We start from the raw sequence: 19,536 nt of genomic DNA, 5'->3' as shown, positions 1-19,536 counted from the left end.
TAGACGGGGCTGCGTTGATAGCTCTCTGTGTTTCCTTGCAGTCTTGGGCAGAACAGCTTCTATACCGAGCCGTGATTAGTTGAAATAGGATTCTTTCTAACACCGAATGAGTCAGATGAAGACGGGGTTAGATGTCATGGAACACATGAAATTGAATAAGGTCTGATGAGAGGTATTATGTAAGCGGTCTCTTTAGTCAAGAAAGGCAGTGGGAATAAACCAGGCAATTTCAGGCCAGTGAGTCTTACATCAGTGGTAAGGAAATTATTATATTAAAAAATTCTAAGGGACAGGGGGTTGAATCAGCATGGTCATCAGGACCAGAAACTACCAGCCCCAACCCACGCTTCTCAGCGCCTACCCCCACACTTCCTCAATGCAACAACTACCTCTCCTGTCACTCTGATGCTTCCAGATCACATAAAATTATCACTTAGTTCAGACTCTCTCAGCCTCTGGCGGAACCTTTTTCCGAACGGTCAGGTTCCGGAACCTCTTTCACTGAATAGAGGTTCCGGCCGGAGGCCGTTAAGTTGCGCGTGGAAACAGCGGGTCCACGGGAGGGATGGCGGCCGATGCGGATTTCCTCCACCGTTACCGGGCTGTGTCCAACAAGCTGAAGAAGTGAGTGGCGGTTTCAAAGGCGGGAGTGGTGAGGGACGGAAGGGTGGTGGAGGGTTAGTTAATGCAGCCCTTAGCTCCACCCAGTCTCTGGACCCGCCCACTGCCCCTCTGTCGCGACCTTCGCCGGTCCCCCTCTGCCTCCGCCTCCCTCCCCGGGCCTCGGGCACTCATTGCTCTCTTGCCCCTCGTCAGGCAACCTTCCCACCCCATTCCTCAATCTGGCCCGCCCCCCACCCCACCTTCCCTGCTGGGCACCGTAAAAGTCCAAGTAAATTTGTCATCAAGATGCATGTGTGTTACTGTTTGCTTCAGAATCAGAATCAGGTTTATTATCACCGGCATGTGTCGTGAAATTTGTTAACTTAGCAGCAGCAGTTCAATACAATACATAATAAAGAAAAAGGTTAAATAAATAAATAAGTAGATAAATAACAGTATATGTATGTTGAATAGATTAAAATCGTGCAAAAGCAGAAATAATGTGTATTTTAAAAGTGAAGTAGTGTTCAGGGGTTCAATGTCCATTTAGGAATCGGATGGCAGTGGGGAAGAAGCTGTTCCTGAATCGCTGAGTGTGTGCCTTCAGGCTTCTGTACCTCCTCCCTGATGGTAACAGTGAGAAAAGGGCATGCCCTGGGTGCTGGGGGTCCTTAATAATGGACGCTGCCTTTCTGAGACACTGCTCACTTGCAGGCTAGTACCCAAGATGGAGCTGACTAGATTTATAACCCTCTGCAGCTTCTTTCGGTCCTGTGCAGTAGCCACCCCCCCGCCCCCCATACCAGACAGTGATGCAGCCTGTCAGAATGCTCTCCAAGGTATAACTATAGAAGTTTTTGAGTGTCTTTTTTGACATGCCAAATCTATTCAAACTCCTAATTAAGTATAGTTGCTGTCTTGCCTTCTTTATAACGGCATCAATATGTTGGGACCAGGTTAGGTCCTCAGAGATCTTGACACCCAGGAACTTACTGTCTCCACTTCTGATCCCTCTGTGAGGATTGGTATGTGTTCCTTTGTCTCACCCTTCCTGAAGTCCACAATCAGCTCCTTTGTCTTACTGATGTTGAGTGCCAGGTTGTTGCTGCGACACCACTCCACTAGTTGGTATATCTCACTCCTGTACACCTTCTTGTCTGCACCTGAGATTCTACCAATAATGGTTGTATCGTCAGCAAATTTATAGATGGTATTTGAGCTATGCCTAGCCACGCAGTCATGGGTATAGAGAGAGTAGAGCAGTGGGCTAAGCACACACCCCTGAGGTGCACCAGTGTTGATCGTCAGCAAGGAGGAGATATTATCACCAATTTGCGCAGATTGTAGTCTTTCAGTTAGGAAGTTAAGGATCCAATTGCAGAGGGAGGTACAGAGGCCCAGGTTCTGCAACTTCTCAATCAGGATTGTGGGAACGATGGTGGGCATATTCAATAAGTTTATAGAATAATAACCATAATAGAATCAATAAAAAGCCACACCAAATTGAGCAAAAGATGCTCAATAATAAATAAGCAATAAATATCAAGAATATGAGTTGTGGGAACATTTCAATAATGGGGCACGTGAAGTTATTCCCTTTTGGTTCAATAGCCTGATGATTGATGGGTAGAAACAGTTCTTGAACCTGATGGTGTGAGTCCTGAGGCTCTGATACCTTCTTCCTGATGGCAGCAGCAAGAAGAGATTATGCCCAGGGTGTTGGGGTGGGGGATGCCCCTGATGATGGATGCTGCTTTCCTGCGACAGCACTTCACGTAGACGTGCTCAGTGGTTGGGAGGGCTTTACTTGTGATGGACTGGGCCATATCCACTACTTTCTGTAGGATTTTCTATTCAAGTGTATTGGTGTTTCCATACCAGGCTGTGATGCAGCCAGTCAATATACTCTCCGCTACACATCTATAGAAGTTTGTCAGAGTTTTAGATGTCATGCTGAATTTTTGCAACCTCCTAAGGAAGAGGTGGTGCCATGTTTTCTTCATAATTGCACTTAGGTGACAGGTCCTCTGAAATAATAACACCCCCTTGCTTCCTGTGGTTGTGACCTTGCCCTTTACTCCGGGTGCAGAGTTGTGGAATTGACATCGTTGCTGTACACCGTACTTACAAAGCACAGAAACAGGCCATTCAGCCCACCAAGTCATGTTGATCCTCAAGCATCTGTTTGTATTAATCTCCTACATTCTAGCCAACAGAATGGATAGAATGTAGGGAGATTAACAGTCTCCCTTCGGTGGCCAATCAACCATCATCACAAGGGCCTTTAGGCAATGGGATGAAGCCAGAACCCTTGGGCGACAGCGTATAGACTCAACATGCACAGGGCTCAGGTGTTCAGGACTGAATGCAGGTCACTGCTGCTGTGAAGTGGCAGTTTTCCAAGCTACTCTACTGTGCTCCATGTGCAAAAAGGGTAACTGATCTCACAAACAATCTGACTCTTTTAGTGATTCTTATGCTGGTGGTGCTAACCTGATTTGAAACAATGGCAGCCTGATGGCCCCTGTCCACTAACACCACCCTCCCTGTGTTCACCCTCCACATCACCTGTTCTTCTCCAGTCAAGGCAGCCCCTCCCATCCCTTCCAACCTCTGTCCACTTCTCTTGGTCACTCACACTTTGATACCCCATGGCCCCTTCCCAATGGACTTGAACTTTCACCCCAAAGCAACGCGCACAAAATGCTGGAGGAATTCAGCAAGTCAGGTAGCATCTATGGAGGGCAATAAACGGTCCTTCGTCAGGGCCAGCATTTTGTGGATGTTGCTGAAGATTTCCAGCATCTGCTCAATCTCCCTGTGCCAGACCTGTGCGTAGACTCCAACTACACACCTTGTCTATTTGGGGAACTGCTGACTGCTGTGTGTTTGATCTTCCAGGCGTTTCCTCCGCAAGCCAAATGTGGCAGAAGCAAGCGAGCAGTTCGGTAAGTGAGAATAATAATTGGATTGTTGTAAAAGGTTGCTTGATGGTTAACCCATACTCGATGGGCTGAAGAACCTGCTTTAAACTTGTATCTCTCTGTGACTCTGAGCCTATTGATTGACTGGATTCCAGAAGAAACTTAGGAAGAATGGGAATGTCATACCCACGTCCGGGCTGGGAACAGCTACCTTCCCATGATGTGTTCTCTCTGGTGGAATGATCCAGCGAGTGGCCGTCAAGTGAGAAATGGCAGTGTAGGCATGGTGGATTACTCGAGTGAGGCATGGTGGGTTACTCGAGTGAGGCATGGTGGGTTACTCGAGTGAGGCATGGTGGATTACTCGAGTGAGGCATGGTGGGTTACTCGAGTGAGGCATGGTGGGTTCTGGGAGTACAGTTAGACGAGAAGCTAGACTGGACTGCCAACACAGATGCCTTGTGCAGGAAGGCACAGAGTCGACTGTACTTCCTTAGAAGGTTGGCGTCATTCAATGTCTGTAGTGAGATGCTGAAGATGTTCTATAGGTCAGTTGTGGAGAGTGCCCTCTTCTTTGTGGTGGCGTGTTGGGGAGGAAGCATTAAGAAGAGGGACGCCTCACGTCTTAATAAGCTGGTAAGGAAGGCGGGCTCTATCGTGGGCAAAGTACTGGAGAGTTTAACATCGGTAGCTGAGCGAAGGGCGCTGAGTAGGCTACGATCAATTATGGAAAACTTTGAACATCCTCTACATAGCACCATCCAGAGACAGAGAAGCAGTTTCAGCGACAGGTTACTATCGATGCAATGCTCCTCAGACAGGATGAAGAGGTCAATACTCCCCAATGCCATTAGGCTTTACAATTCTACCACCAGGACTTAAGAACTTTTTTTAAAAGCTATTATTAATGCTTTTTGAGATAGTGATTTAGATGCATATCATATTTTTTACTGAGTTAAGTATTGTATGTAATTAGTTTTGCTACAACAAGTGTATGGGACATTGGAAAAAAGTTGAATTTCCCCATGGGGATGAATAAAGTATCTATCTACTCGAGTGAGGAATGGCGGTGTAGGCATGGTGGGTTACTTGAGTGAGGAATGGCGGTGTAGGCATGGTGGGTTACTCGAGTGAGGAATGGCGGTGTAGGCATGGTGGGTTACTCGAGTGAAGAATGGCGGTGTAGGCATGGTGGGTTACTCGAGTGAGGCATGGTGGGTTGCAGGGCCTCTTCCTCCGCGAGCCCATGACTGTCTGACCTTGGGGAGGAGAAAGTTCTGAGCTGCATGTGAGAGCAGGAAGAATCTTAACACCATGGTGCAGATCTTCACCATTAAAGGGTAGTGTTTGGCAGGACTGATACCCTGTTTATTTTTACCCACCTCCGTCACTCAGGGTCAACCATGGATGTTTGGTCCTAGTTGTCTAGATACACAAGCCTGGGCAATACAACACGGAGAGCAAGCTGTTGCTCGTGTAGCAAGCTCCCCCCCCCCCACACACACGCACATCTGATGAACCCAAACGAACGGCTGAGCAGCGTCGCAGGAGTTGCCAGTCAGCATTGAACCCAACGCAGGACTCCCTTAGGGACTCCACCTCTTGGATTTTTCCCTCCAGGTTTACTCCCAAAGCTTTCCCCAGGAGTGGGTTTTGCTGCAGGACAGCGGAGGTCTGAGATCAAAGTGTTCCTTCTAACTGAGCTGCCGAACACGGCTGAGGAGCCTCACCTGCCCAAAGTGACCGATTTTAAGGCGCCAGTAACCTGCCTTTGCCCCTTCTCCTGTCAGTAGAGACGGTTCTGCTGGGCTTAGTAGCTAAGCCACACATGAACGTGAGGAGGTGGACTTGGCTGTCAGAGACTATTTGAAGTGCACCCCATTGGGAGTATTTAATAGGTAGTGGGAGCTTATCCCCATTACCACCCCCAGCTGTAACAACCTGAAGGAACTACATTTTAAAACCACATTTTTGAGTGTTAATATTTAACCTAAGAGACTTGGATACTTGAGGGAAACAATCAAGGCACTGGCTTGGCCTTGAACTAACCAACCTTGGTGACTGGTGATCACGTTCACTAACCAGTCCTAGCCTTGGTGACTTGAGTGTCGCACTCATTGACCAGGCCTGGCCTTGGTTTTGAAGGGTATTGTGTTAGCTTGTGTGCAAAACCCCCTGATTTGAGTGTGTTGCGTTGCAGGTCAGCTGGCCAAAGAGCTGAAGCAAGAGGAGTGCCTGCAGTATGCAGGCTTCTGTAACCTGGCTGTGGCACGGTAGGAAAGTTACACCTCGGGCACGATCAGAACCACTTACAGTATTAATGACTTTTATAATATGAAACTTGTCGTTTTGTGGCAGCAGTACAGTGCAAAGACAAAAATTGCAATATATTTTACAAAATAAATAAATAGAACAAAAGGGAATAACAAGGTAGTGTTAGTGGTTCCAAGGATTGGTGGCAGAAGGGAAGAAGCTGTTCTTAAAGTGTTCGATCTGGGTTTTCAGGCTCCTGTACCTCCTCCCCAGTGGTAATAGTGAGAAGAGGACATATCTCAAATGGTGAGAGTTCTTAGTGATGCATGCCACCATCTTGATGATGTCCTCAGTGATGGAGATGGTTGTGCCCTTGCTTTAACTGGCCGAGTCTACGATCGTCTCCATCCTTTTGTGCTCCTGTGTGCTGGAGCCTTCGTATCGGCAGTGATGCAACCAGTCAGAATGTTCTGCACTCTACATGGGTAAAAATTTGCACGACTCTGGTGATGTGCCCAATCTCCTCAAACTCCAAATGCAGAGCTGCTGGCGTGCTTTCTTCACGATTGCATCAATGTGTTGGCCCCAGGGTAGGTCTTCCAAGACGTTGACACCCAGGAACTTGAAGCAGCTCTGCTTTTCCTCCATTGACTCCTCAGTGAGATTTGGTGCACGTCCATTTTCCCCCTCCTGAAGTCCACGATCAGTTCCTTGACCTTGCTGGCTTTGAGTGCAGTTGTTGCTATGACCATGCAGCCATCTGAGGCTCTGCCAACAACAGGCCCTCTCATCCTTCCCTCTCTGCACTACCTGGTGCAGGTGGGGTTGTGCAACCATCTTAGGGGATTGGATTAGGGTGGTTTGCTCGTCTGAATGTGGGAGAACCATGAGCAACTCCCAGTATCTTCCTAGGGCTGTGTTACTCCTTGCCAGCTACCCTACATTCCTGGCCCTATCCTGTCCCGTTAACTCCAAAACACAAGAGATTCTGCAGCTGCCGAAAATCTTGAGCACTACACACAGAGTGCTGGCGGAACACAGTAAGTCAGGCAGTGGCTATGGAGGAGAATAAAGGGTTAACGTTTCTGACTGACCCTTCATCTCTGCTAACCTGTTCCTTTCTCCATCTGATCCACCCAGGTCCCCTCGTACACCCACTTCTTTCCAACTCCTCCTTACCACACGTATGCCCCAGTCCCCTGCTACCCAGTTTTTTCTCCCTCTCTAACCTGGTTCCGTCTGCCCACTCAAACCACCGGATCTTCCTCCTCTCTCCCATTCTTCACATCTTCACACCATCCATTCTTTATCTGGTTCCACTCATCACCTTCCTTACTTCTCAGATTCCATTATCCACAGCCATGTGTTTCCTCCCGAGCTGTCTCCCCACTCCCATGTCTGCTCCCGGTCTAATGTGGGGTCTCGACCATCCATCTCCCTCTCAGATGCTGCCTGAATTCCCTCAGCAATTTGTTTGTTGCTGCACATCCCGGCATCCGTGGTCTCTTTTGCCTCCTAATGCTGGGTTGAAGGTGGAGCACTACCCTCATTGCCGTTGTCCTCTGGCCTGCCATTAGGTGTGAACAGACACTCTTTAATGCTCCCGGAGAGGCCCTGGCCCTGACCGATGCAGCCCGCCTCTTTCTGCAGGCGGAGAAGGAGACACAGAAGCTCCGGTGCCCAGGCTTCGAGGAACACCTGCAGGCCGCAACCAACTGCTACAGCTTTGCCATAAAGGTGAGACGGGAAGGGTCTGTCACAGCCTCGTTACGCCCTAAGCTAGCAGTGACGTACTGTGGAAGCGGGTGAAATGTGAACCCGGTCTGTGCATAGCAAAATCCCACATGCAGCATCGATATAGAACAGTATAGCACAGTGCAGGCCTTTCAGCTCATGGTTGGGGCCGACCTTTTAACCGACTCCAAGAACAATCTCACTTTTCCTTCTCACATGACCCTCCATTTCATCCAGAGGATGACTCCCTGCCTCTTCAGGGAAGCACCACAAGTATTTTTATTGTGAACCTCATGTCACACAGCATGGTTCTCTCCCAGCACCACAGTACAGTGATGTGTGAGACTGCTATACTCAGCCGCCTGCAGTGCATCTCCAACGTTCTGATCCCGAGGCGAGGGCTCTCACTGCTGGACAGCTTGGAGCCAGGGCGCTGGGGTGTGGAAGCCCTGCTGGTGGAGTATATAGTGTGGGAAGGTCGCTGGTCCTGGGTACTCGGGGAAGGTGGCTCCAACGAACAGCGTAAACCTTCAAAATCATTGGCCATTCTCCCCTCCCGCTGCAGTGGGCTGCAATGTTTCTTGTTTGTGATTTCCCCCAAGCAGCGGCAAACCCGTGTGACCGCCCAAATGGTAGGGAAAGAGGCGTTACACACTGCCCAGGTCTCACGCTGCCCAGTTCCCGCTGCTAGTCACTCGTCTGCCTACTACATATCGTCTGGCTAATGATCAGGTGAGTAAAACGGGTCAAAACGCACCAGGATGAGACCTCAGACAGTCTGGATGTGGGCAGCTTGTGGCGGTTTGTTTGGTTTCTCCACTTTCAGTCAGGGCTGTATTGATCACACATGGATCTGTGTGAGTTCCCCGTTTAGGTAACACTCCGTTGACATTCCATGATAAGCTGCTGGAGTAGAACATTACCAACTGTAGGCTAGAGGACACAAAATGTAACCTCAAATGAAGGGAAACCAGTGCTGATCTCCCTCGCCCTCCCTTCCCACCCCCCTCACCCCTCACCCCCTCCCTCTCCTTCCCCCTCCTCCTCTCTCTCTCAGGTCTACATTGAGTTGAACCAGCCTGTCATGGCAGCCAGCCTGTGCTTGGAGTTGGGAAATGCTTTGAAGGTAAGTACTGCAACCCCCCCCCCTCCCCAATTACTCCTGGTTCTGAGTCACATTAATTGGGTAAACAGCCAACATAGATGTGGATGGGTCAAAGATCCTGTCTCTCTGCCATTCTACTCCATGGCAATACAGGCTGTTGAGGCACAAGACATTCTGTCTCGGTCGGGACTGTGCATTTTTCCCATGGCTCCTCATTTTAAGCGTTGGTCCTGGATCCTCGCTGGGATTGCAGTTCTTGTGCTGTTCCAAAGTAGCGGAAGGAATTAAACCCTCTTTCCAGGATCTGTCTCCCGAGTGCACCTTTCCTCTTCTTAAGGAACAGTGCCACATCAATAGTCCTGTCCAGCTCTCTCCAGGTCCATTGCAGCTGGACGTCAGGTTGAAACAGGAGCTGCCACAGCACCAGCCTTGTAACAGTAGTTCTTGATAGTGGGGCAATCATTGGAATTGCCTCTCCCTGACCGTTTCTTCACACACATCTCATGACCAGGTTTTCCTGCGTCAGTATCTCACTCTCTTAACCGAGATCTCTCATTATCTCTGATTACCGTGGCAACAGCCAGCTCTTCTGCCTGCTATTCAGGTCTCAGACACCACAGGAAATGTTTCAGAGTAGAGCCTTTCTTTCCCAATGTTGCGGTGTTGCTTTCAATTTATTGGTGTCTTAGAACTTTGAGCCCCAGCAGGTGCAACCAAATCCCCAGAGAGGATGAGAGAAAGTTTACTTCACAGTGCTGTTCCTTTACCTCAAGGAGGATGTTTCAGGCTGCAGTTGTGGAAATTCCACAGTTTAATTGTTACCAGTGCCTACACAGAACAGTTCCCTGGTCATAATTCAGTGATTGATCAATATCCACTGATTACAGTAACCTCTTTATATTTTCTTAACATCCTCAGAGAACTTCGCAGACCATTAATCACCTTCATGTGTGGCAACCAACAAATGTTTGTCCAAACTAAAAACGTTGTCTATTTATTTTTCTGGGTGGTTGCTTTTGATCCTTTGGCTGCTAGGTGTACAAAGGCTCCAACACTACCTATTACTCACTCACCTGCAGCCTTCTTGCACTTCACAGACACTTCCAGTAATGTCCATTGCTCGCAAAGTTCTGGCACTGCCAGGTCACTCACACGATACCCTTACATTGTCCAATACTCATTCTGAAGCCAGCAGTGAAGAGTTTGACCGGTTACGTTCCTGGAACAAGGGGGTTGAGGTACAAAGAGAGAACGAGCAGGTTGGGACCAGCATCACCGAGTTCGGTGAATGAGGGATTAGCGTTCTAAAACAGGGGAGCTACAGGGTGGATGGTGAGAGATGTTTCCTCTGGTGAGGACTTGGTTTCAAGTTCAGGCAAGAAGGAATGTTTTTCTCTCACAGGATGGGGATACCCTGGAATTTCCTACCCCACAGAGTGTGTTCAGGATGAGGACTGACAGATGTATTAATCTTATTGAAACACCCTGGTTTCCTTGGCTGTGGAAGTCTAGGGAAGACGACCTCTGGCCCCTCCAAACTCGTGAGATTGAGGTGCGGTCAATCCCACCCCAAACCCCAGTTTGTGTGGATGCTGGGTCATCTGCTACCCTTAATGCACAAAATAACAGACAGTACACTGCATACACTGGAATTATATTTATGAATCTTAACTAAAGGGTTAGTAAAGAATAACAAAAAGAAAAGGGCCCCATTCTAATTAAACAGTCAGATGTGCTCAAGTTGGAGCTCATCTTGAACTTCTCTGTCTCTCACATGCTGGGCCCTCGGTCTGCGTGAAAGCTCACACCATCTTCTGAATGTCACTCACAATCCATCTTGAACAAACGGGGTTCCCACGGGATCGTATGCTATGACTGGTTCTTCCCAGCCTCTTCTCTTTTCATCTCCTCTCGAACAACAGCCCCAACCTTAGTGTCCCTCACCGGAGAAACCTCCCCTTAATCCGACTGTACTAATTGGATGGCACACATTTCTCCTCTCTCTCATCTTCAACAATAATCCAAAGCTGAAAACAAGCAGCTCACACAGAACTGCATAAAGTGAAATACATACAACAGTAAAAAATATGAACCAGGGCATTACATTATTGTGTGATGGATATTCCCTTTCCATGGCCTGAGAGGCTTATTGCCAACCTCAGCTTTCTAGCACAGCAGTATGACCTTTCCAAAGAGCCAGAGTTATTTGTGACAAAGTTAAATTTCTAACAAATACTCCTTGCTCAGCTTCTTGTTGTAAACAATCAGTCTTAAGTTCTTAATGTAAATTGTCAGCATGAAGTTAAAAGCACAGGCTGTTGGCCCATGTGGGGACTGGCTGCTGAGAGATGTGGTTTGCAAAGTGAAATGCCCGTGAAACATTCTGGTCTGCACCAGCTAAAGTAAAACAATGGGGTTATGTTACATCAAACTAGGCAACTACTCCTGAGTTACTTCCTCATTGTGACAGAATCAGGAAGCTTCCAGACTGGGTTTATTTTGTCACGTAGCATATCAGACATGGTCACAGTATGACCAATCAATAGTTGGGATATTTGTGTACTCAGAGAGTCAACCCTCACGGTATTAATTGCTGGTGTCTGGCATCTGGCCTCAGAAGCATTTAAACCATCTGCGTGAATTCCTTTGTCCCAGATGTCTGAAAAACTTCACATGCAAATAATGTCAACTAGTAGCAAAACTGTATAAACATTAGAATGCATCGGGGATTGTTAGGAACGCCGAGAAAATGACAGAAGGACAGGGTGACAACAGAAGAACTGGAATTCATTCTTCAACTGTCAGTTTCTTTTCTTTCTTTATCAATCTTTTTATTAGTTAAATTAAAAAGTACATATATATAAACAAGAAGAGAGTTATCGCAAATATCTATATCAATAAGTTCAAATAAGAGGAAAAATAACATTATCAAGATCAAACAAAGTATTAATCTAATAGTATATAATAAAGAGAAGGGTAATTGATTCTCCTCTTATCCATAAAAAGAGATAAAGAAACTTTTATAATGACATGAACAGAAGGAAAAAAACTGCAAAACACAAAAAAAAACAAAAAAAAGAACTAGCCAGCTCAAACTGAGAGTGAAAACCAAAAAAATCAAGGAAAAACTTTCTGATCAAATCCAAATCTTCAAAAAGGTAACTGGAAGGGCCATAAGTCAGAGCCTATGAAAATATTAAATAAAAGGTCGCCAAGTTTCCTCAGATTTAGAGGATGTATCAAATGTCCGACTTCTTATGTTCTCTAAACTTAAAAAGACATAATGGAGGTAAGCCAATGACTAACAGTAGGTGGGTTAGAACTGTCGGTTTCTTTGATGGATGACTCATTCATCTGCAGCTCATTGGTATGTGCTCTTCATAAGAATTATACCTGTATTTGAAAATCCTTTGTAGTTTATAAATCTTCTGGAATTCAGAGATGTGTGTGTGTGTGTGTGTAACTATTTGTCTAAGTTTAAGTGTGTATAATTAAAAATACAATAACTGCTTAAACTACGTTGTTAGCTGGAGGTTTCTGCTCCTTGGTAAGAAGGGGAACCCGACACTCAGCCAGTAGCTAGACCTTGCCGTAGAGACTAGACAGGGAAGTAAGCTAGTCCTTGAGTGTGTGGATACAGTATAACTTCCCTCTGGTGAAGGTATCCATGGATATCTGTATTGGAGAGGGCTCAAAACCTTCTTTTGAGTTCAGGGCTTTGCGGTCAGCACAGCCAGTACCATCACAATATGAGTGACTGCAGTTTTGGGGTGTGCATGATGGTGGTGTTGAGGTAAGTATGAGTGATGGTGGAGATGAATGTGAGTGGTGGGAGGTGTAGTGGTGTCTGGGTGACATTACTCGCACTCCTTTCTACCACCCTGCCTGTTACTTACTCGATTGTGTGTTTTGTTGTTAATCGATCTATTAATGAAATTTCACCCCCCCCCCCCCCCCCCCAACGCTTTCTCACACTGAAGGAAATGAACAAACCGGGCGAGGCATCTGTGTACTACCAGCGAGCGGCCGAGCTTCAGTCTCAGGTGCCCATTGAATGCCTGCTGTCGCTGGGCAAGGTGGCTTCCTGTAAGATCATAACCCGTGAGTATAGTGCCACCTGTCCACTCAGCCACAGCGCTGCCGCCCGTCGCTGGTGTCCCTGTTGCATTGTTCACCTCTTACGTACCTGTCTCGCAGGTGATTATGATGGAGCTCTGGCCGTCTTCACTGAGATGCAGCTGATGGCTCAGGAGAAGGGACTGCAGCTGCCAGGAACCAATGCCCCCGTTGGTGAGTGTGGTCAAAGGGTAGGGGTAGGTGAGTGTGGCACCACTGGGTGCCAAGTACCAGTGTTCCTGTGGGGGGGGGGGGGGTCACACTGCCCCCTGAGAACTTGTAGCTTGTCTTCATATTTGTACTGTGGATATCTTAACAGAAGCTGACTATAAACATTACCCAATGATCCCATCCTCCCTCCACTGCCTGTGGCTGTAGTGTGACGTGCTTACATAGATGTTGCCATTATAAGTTTGGAGCAGGGTTTTTTTTCCTCTGAACATTGGGTGTTCCATAGTTTTTGTTATGGGTTTATTTTGGTTTTCTTTGTTTTGTGGCTGCCTGTTAGGAGACAAATCTCAAAGTTGTATAATGTATACATACTTTGATAATAAATATACTTTGAACTTTAAACAGACCTAAGATTTTTAATGTACAGGATCCTGTTGGCAGCAGTGATTTTACTGCTGTAATGACTGTGTAAAAACAAGAAAAAACATGGTTTTCTATTGTCTATGAGAGTACATACCTTTTAATGCAGCCTCTGAGCCAGGTTCATGTGACACCGTTACATGTCCAACAGCTGTGGCCCCTGGTGGTGTCTCTGCACCTATAGCGAAGGGATCCGGGTAACTTGACGCTGGGCTGTCCCGTTTAATGTGGGACTCAGCAAGAGCAGTGATACCTGCTCCCACGGTTCATTTCCGAACCGTTGCACTGCAGCATCAGTGAGCTCTACTTTTGTTCAGAGTCAGAGTGGCAAAGACTTCATTCTTTTCGCGTTTCCAGGTGCGTTTGTGGATGTCACTGCAAGGTGTGAGGTGTCCCGGGTGCTGCTGCTGATGCTGCTCCAGGTGAGTGCAGCGGGCTGCAATAAACGTCCCCCCCACTGACGGCCACGCTCCCACCGTGCAGTCTGCGGCTGACACACTCCAGCTCCACGGTACAGGGAGAATCTTCACCACAGCCTGATCACCCCTCACACACTGACGGCCACGCTCTCACCGTGCAGTCTGCGGCTGACACATTCCAGCTCCACGGTACAGGGAGAATCTTCACCACAGCCTGATCACCCCTCACACACTGACGGCCACGCTCACACCGTGCAGTCTGCGGCTGACACATTCCAGCTCCACGGTACAGGGAGAATCTTCACCACAGCCTGATTTCTCCTCGATAGTACCACACGACAATCTCCCCCCACCCCATCTTCACCCTATGATCCTGAACCACTCTCCTTATTTCATCCTGTAACTTGGGCCTTCAATCCCATCTGCCAGATCCACTCTAAGAATCTCATTCACACTTTGATCTTCTCTTCCTACACATATAAACCCTAGTTAAATACAAAACCATTGTCTCTAATAAACCACAGTAGCGTAGCGGTTAGCTATTACAGCTTGGGAGTTCAGAGTTCAATCTAATGTAAGGATTTTATATATTCTGCCTGTGACCATGTGGGTTTCCTCTGGGTGTTCCAGTTTCCTCCCACAGTCCAAAGACATACAGGTTAGTAGGTAAGCTGATCATTGTAAATTGTCCTGTGATTAGGCTCGGGTTAAATAGGTGGGTTGCTGGGCAGCTGGAAGATCCTGTTCCACACTGCATCTCTAAAAAGAACTGGAACAAAAGCTGGGGGAACCAGAGATGACAGATGATGGAATCTGGAGCAACAAACTATCTGCTGGAGGAACTCAGCAGGTCAGGCTGCGTCTATGGAGGGGAATGGATAGTCAGAGTTTTAGGTTGACACCCATCGTTTGAATTTAAAGATCGAGGAGAGAGAACCAGTGGGGATGGAGCAAGAGCTGGCAGGTGATAGGTGGATCCGGGTGAGGAGAGACGTAAGGCAGGTGGGGAAGGGGAAAGTGGAAATAACGGCAGAGGTTGGGAGGTGATGGGCAGGGATAACAGATGGTGAAATCCGATAGGAGAGAAGAACCAAGTATAGGGGTCTTTAACATAAAACAGAGCAAACTACATCATTATGAAACCAGATTAATGGGTATAATAAAAACGTTTAATGGAATGTCATAATGTACAAATACTGATTCCCATGAGGATTTAGATCCTGATGGGGAAGTAGTTCAATTGAGCCTAATGAAGTGTAAAATATCATATTAAGTTAAAGGGGAGGGGACTGGCAGAATTTTGTTCAGTAATGGATAACCAAGACACTGGTGGGAAAACAGAACAGGAAGCAAGTGCCATGAGAGCCAGAGGTTAACATTACCATGTGTACATTAAAAGGAAGAACACACTTATAATGTTGGAGGAACTCAGGGAGGGAAGTAAACAGTCGATGTTTCAGGCTGAGATCCATCATTGGGACTAAGGAGGACTTTATCGAATGTATCTTATAAGAAATCATAATGGAAAACTGCAGACTGTTAGGGATGGCAAATGTCTTTTACCTTCTTGGGACATGAGAGGTGAGCGGTTATCATCTCTCATATTTGTCATAAGATTTGTTCTTTTGCAGCAGCAAAAATTAATACAGTATTATGCAAGTCTTAGGCACGTATATATAGGGTGCATAAGACCTTTACACAGTACTGTAGTAATTTATGTATTGGACTATACTTCTGCTTAAAAGAAATACAGATTTTATGACGTTTGAGTGCTGATAAACCTGATTCTGATATGAGTCTCTATTGTGGACTGAGAGTTGGAAGGGGGCAGGGAGAGGGGGAATCATGGTTGGGAAAAAGAGGAGAAAGTGGGAAGTGCCAGAGACATTCTGTAGTGATCAATAATCCATTCATTTTGAATCAAATTTGCCTTGTCTGGGTTCTCAAGGCTGGGTGAGTCTGCACCTGCACCACCCCACCCTGGCACTCTTCTGCCACCTGTCTCACCCCCCTCCTGCGGCGCTCCACCCTCGCCATTCCCAACATCCTTTACTCCTGGCAAATTTACAAACTCACTCTCCACTCCACATTTACAAATGCAGTACTATGCAAAGGTCTTAGGCATCCTATCTATTTATAGGTGCTTAAAACCTTTGCACAGTCCTGTACCATGGCAGTTGTGTGCGTGAGGATCCAGTGAGGACATCTGTGCTGGCGGAGGGGTGCTGCTGGGAAAAGCGATGGAGTGAACACCTTGTTTCCTTTCCTTTCCTCAGCCCCCGCCACAGAAGCTGCTGCCCGAGCACGCTCAGACTCTGGAGAAATATGACTGGGAATCATTTGACAGCCACAGCCAAGGTACAGGCTCCTTCCTATCCCCCTCCCTTGCTGCACAAACGGAAATCACTTTGCCCACTGAGCTCATACCCAGCTCACAGAACAATCTCAATCTGCAATAACTTTCCCTGCAACCTCTTTGCGCCACATTCTGCTAGGTTCTTTCCCTTTCAGAGCGGTTTACAGCAGGCCACTAGCCAACCAAGTCACTTTTGGGATGCGGGAGGAAACCAGAGCACTTGTGGGGATCTCGTGAACAGAGAGAGAATGAGCAAATTCCACACATAGAGGTCAGGATAGAACCAGGATTTCTGGGACTGTGAGATGGCAGTATTACCCGCCACACCATAAGACATGGGGGCAGAATTCCATCATGGCTGAGTCTTTTTGCCCCCTCAACGGCATTCTCCTGTAACCTTTGACATCTTTACTAATGAAGAACCAATCAATCTCCGGCATTAAATATACCTGATGACTTGGCCTCCACAGCTGTCTGTGACAATAAATTCCACAGATTCTGAATTCTTCTGGCGAAAGAAATTCCTCCTCATCTCTATTCTAAAGGGACATCCTCCTATTCTGAGGCTTTGCCCACTATTGGAAATATCTTCTCCACATTCACTCTGTCTAGGCCTTTCAGTATTGGATGGGTTTCATTGAGATATATCTCATTCTTCAAAACTCCAGTACGTACAGGCCCAGAGTCATTAAGCACTCCTCACATGTTGACCTTTCCAACCCAGGGATGTTCTGTTACTCTCATCAACCACTTCCAGACCCTTTCCACCATCAGCACGTCCTTTCTTAGATATGGGGCCCAAAACTGCTCTCAATAATTTGCATCCTTACATTTATATTCTAGTCCACTCGAAATGAATGCTGACATAACATTTGCTTTGCTTACTACTGAGCAAACCTGCAAATTAACCCTCAGGTCAGGGGTTCCCAACCTGGGGTCCATGGACCCCTCAGTTAATGGTAGGGGGTGCATGGCTTTTAAAAGGTTGGGAGCCCCTACACTAGGACACATGGGCCTGCCGTCGCCTGTTTCCCTTCCCCATGGTTGCCTCCTGGTCTTCACTCCTCCTTTCCCCCCTTTCCTGGTCTCGGGGTGTTGTTGATTAACCTTGCTCTTTGCTTCCAGTGAACAACCTCCCCGAGAACGTATTTCTGCTGCTGCAGTCGGTGGTGGTGAGTGTGCTAAGTTCCTCAATGTGCCTACTTTGTAAACCGAACCACATTAATGGGAGGTGGGGCGGGGGAGCTGAAAGGTAATGGTGTGAGGCGACATCTGTCGAGAGAGAGAGAGAGAGAGAGAGAGATGATGTGAGAGTGGGCAGGGTGGCTCTGCTCCGCGTGTGAGGGAGGGACTCTGGTGGAAGTGTTGTGACGGTGTGGGACGGACGTGGGTGTGAGTATGTGTGGGGCGACGGATGGGTGAAACTGTGTGGTCGTCTGCACGTGAAGTGAAGTCTGACCAGTTTCCATGTGCGCGCGTGCGTAGGTTTGTAACCCACTGCCCTGTTGTGTGCTCCTTCCCATAGATGGCGTGCCAGGAGAAGGACCTGGAATCACTGAAGGTTCTTCAGGTGGAGCTTTGGTGAGGATTGAGCAGTTTGCCTCCCCTGGCCGTCACCCTCGACTCCTCCCCGCACCCCCCTTCCCCTAGATGCACACACACAACCCACAGCAAGGAATGGTGACCCGTCCCACTGAGCGTTTAACCGTGGCTGCTGTGATATATAGTCTACAGTAGCTTTCTCATCAGCCAGGACTGAACTTCCAGAGGCCCCGGTCTGTGCAGCTGAGCTCACAGTATAAACCCATGTGTTGGGATGGGGGAGCTGGAAGCAGAAGTCTTTAAAAAGTCAGGCAGTCCAGGAAGCTATTTTCTTACTTAAGGTTATTAGAAATGTTGGAACTCTTTCCCTCAAACCTCCGAAGACCATGGAAACCGGAGAGTCTTTCCCTCAAATTTCTGAACACCGTGGAAATGCAGTCTTCCCCTCAAAACTGAAGACCGTGGAAACTGGAGAGTTTTTCCCTCAAACCTCTGAAGACCATGGAAACTGGTGTGTCAACTGAAGAGTTCCAGAATGAAATTTCTCACCTGAATTGTGAAGGGTGTAATGACCGCACAGGCCACTCCCTGATGGAGAGACTGAACAGGCCTGAGGGATTGAAACCTTTTATTCAGAAATTGACATCTGTCTATAATTTGACTTCTCCTGTCGCATGGGGTGACAGTATGGTAGAGTTGATCCCTCATGGCTCCAGAGATCCGGGTTCAATCCTGACCTCTGCCGCTGTCTGTGTGGAGTTCACATGTTCTCCCTGAGACCATGGGTTTCCCCTGGTTGCTCCATTTTCCACCCTGGATTTAGTGGGAGGCTTAATTGAGTATAAAATTGTGAGAGAGCCAGATACATAGACAGGACCTACTTACCTCAACAGAGGGGCCAGAAATCAGAGAGGAGGGTGCAGAGACTTAAAGGAGGTGATAGAAGTTCTGGAGGGGAGATAATGAAATGTTTTCCCACATTGGTGATGAGGTAAAAATCCTTGGCACATGAAACTTTGTGCGTGTGGACCTGAAGGGACAGGTTCTTCAGGGCTACGGACCCAGTGCTGGGATGTGGGACGGACCCAGTGGCTGACTGGTCTCATTCCGAGTGGTAAATGTGGTAATTCCTGGAGAATTGGGGGGGAGGGGGGTTAGTTCTCATTCCTCGAACAGAATGAGATTGAGAATACCCCTAGAAAGGGGACATTTATGGCTTTGGGGCTGGGGCGGGTTCTTAACTGGGATGTGTGTGGACAGAGTTCAGTGATGGGACGGAAGACCCTTTGCCTGCTGACAATGGGAGGGGGAGAGAGGCCAGGTTTCCTTCAGGGGAAGGGCTTCTTTTTTGGTGGTGAGCTCACTGGGGTGAGGGTGAGGGGACGGTGCAGATGCGCATGGGGTCGACGTTAACTTTGCCATCTTCCTTCAGGCCACTGCTGACCCCGGAACAGAACCACCTGCTGCACCTGGTCCTTCAGGAGATGGTAGCTCCATCCGGTCGAGGCATCTGATCCCCTCCGCCCTTACACCGTGTGGACTCAAACACTTGTCCTGTCCCGTTACCGACTGCTGCTCTGGAGCATTCCCGCCCCGGTCCTGGGCTGCAAAAAAACTATTATTATTAAATGTGGAGGTGACATTGGTTCCCCTTGGTTCATGTGAACCTTCTTCACTTCTGTGGTGGAGCTCTCACATTGTTAAAGAAGTATCTAGATATACACTTCAATCATCAAGGCATAGAAAGCCATAGACTGGGCTGGTATAGGTGGGTACGTGACTGCTAGCATGAACACGGTGGGTCTGAGATTTGTGACTTTCTGGCCACCTGAGTGGATGTGGAAGGTGTGTGTGCGGTGGAATTCAGGGGAGAGGAGGGTACCTTGGAGTGGC

At 47.7% G+C, this 19,536-nt stretch overlaps 1 protein-coding gene across 1 annotated transcript; it reads left to right on the top strand.

The window, feature by feature from the left end:
• Nucleotides 1-512: 512 nt before the first annotated feature.
• Nucleotides 513-19,291, top strand: f8a (coagulation factor VIII associated). The gene is made up of 12 exons (XM_073033580.1): nt 513-624; nt 3,505-3,551; nt 5,728-5,800; nt 7,358-7,517; nt 8,572-8,640; nt 12,600-12,720; nt 12,817-12,909; nt 13,684-13,748; nt 16,022-16,103; nt 17,227-17,273; nt 17,627-17,682; nt 19,076-19,291. Exons 1-12 carry the CDS (start codon nt 566-568, stop codon nt 19,155-19,157), a joined length of 954 nt encoding a protein of 317 aa, XP_072889681.1. The 5' UTR covers nt 513-565; the 3' UTR covers nt 19,158-19,291.
• Nucleotides 19,292-19,536: the final 245 nt, after the last annotated feature.

This window comes from Hemitrygon akajei, chromosome 31, assembly GCF_048418815.1.
Source record: "Hemitrygon akajei chromosome 31, sHemAka1.3, whole genome shotgun sequence".
In the NCBI taxonomy this organism is placed as follows: Eukaryota; Metazoa; Chordata; class Chondrichthyes; order Myliobatiformes; family Dasyatidae; genus Hemitrygon; species Hemitrygon akajei.
Note: the sequence above shows the minus strand (reverse complement) of the source record. Positions and strands in the feature narration are given on the sequence as shown.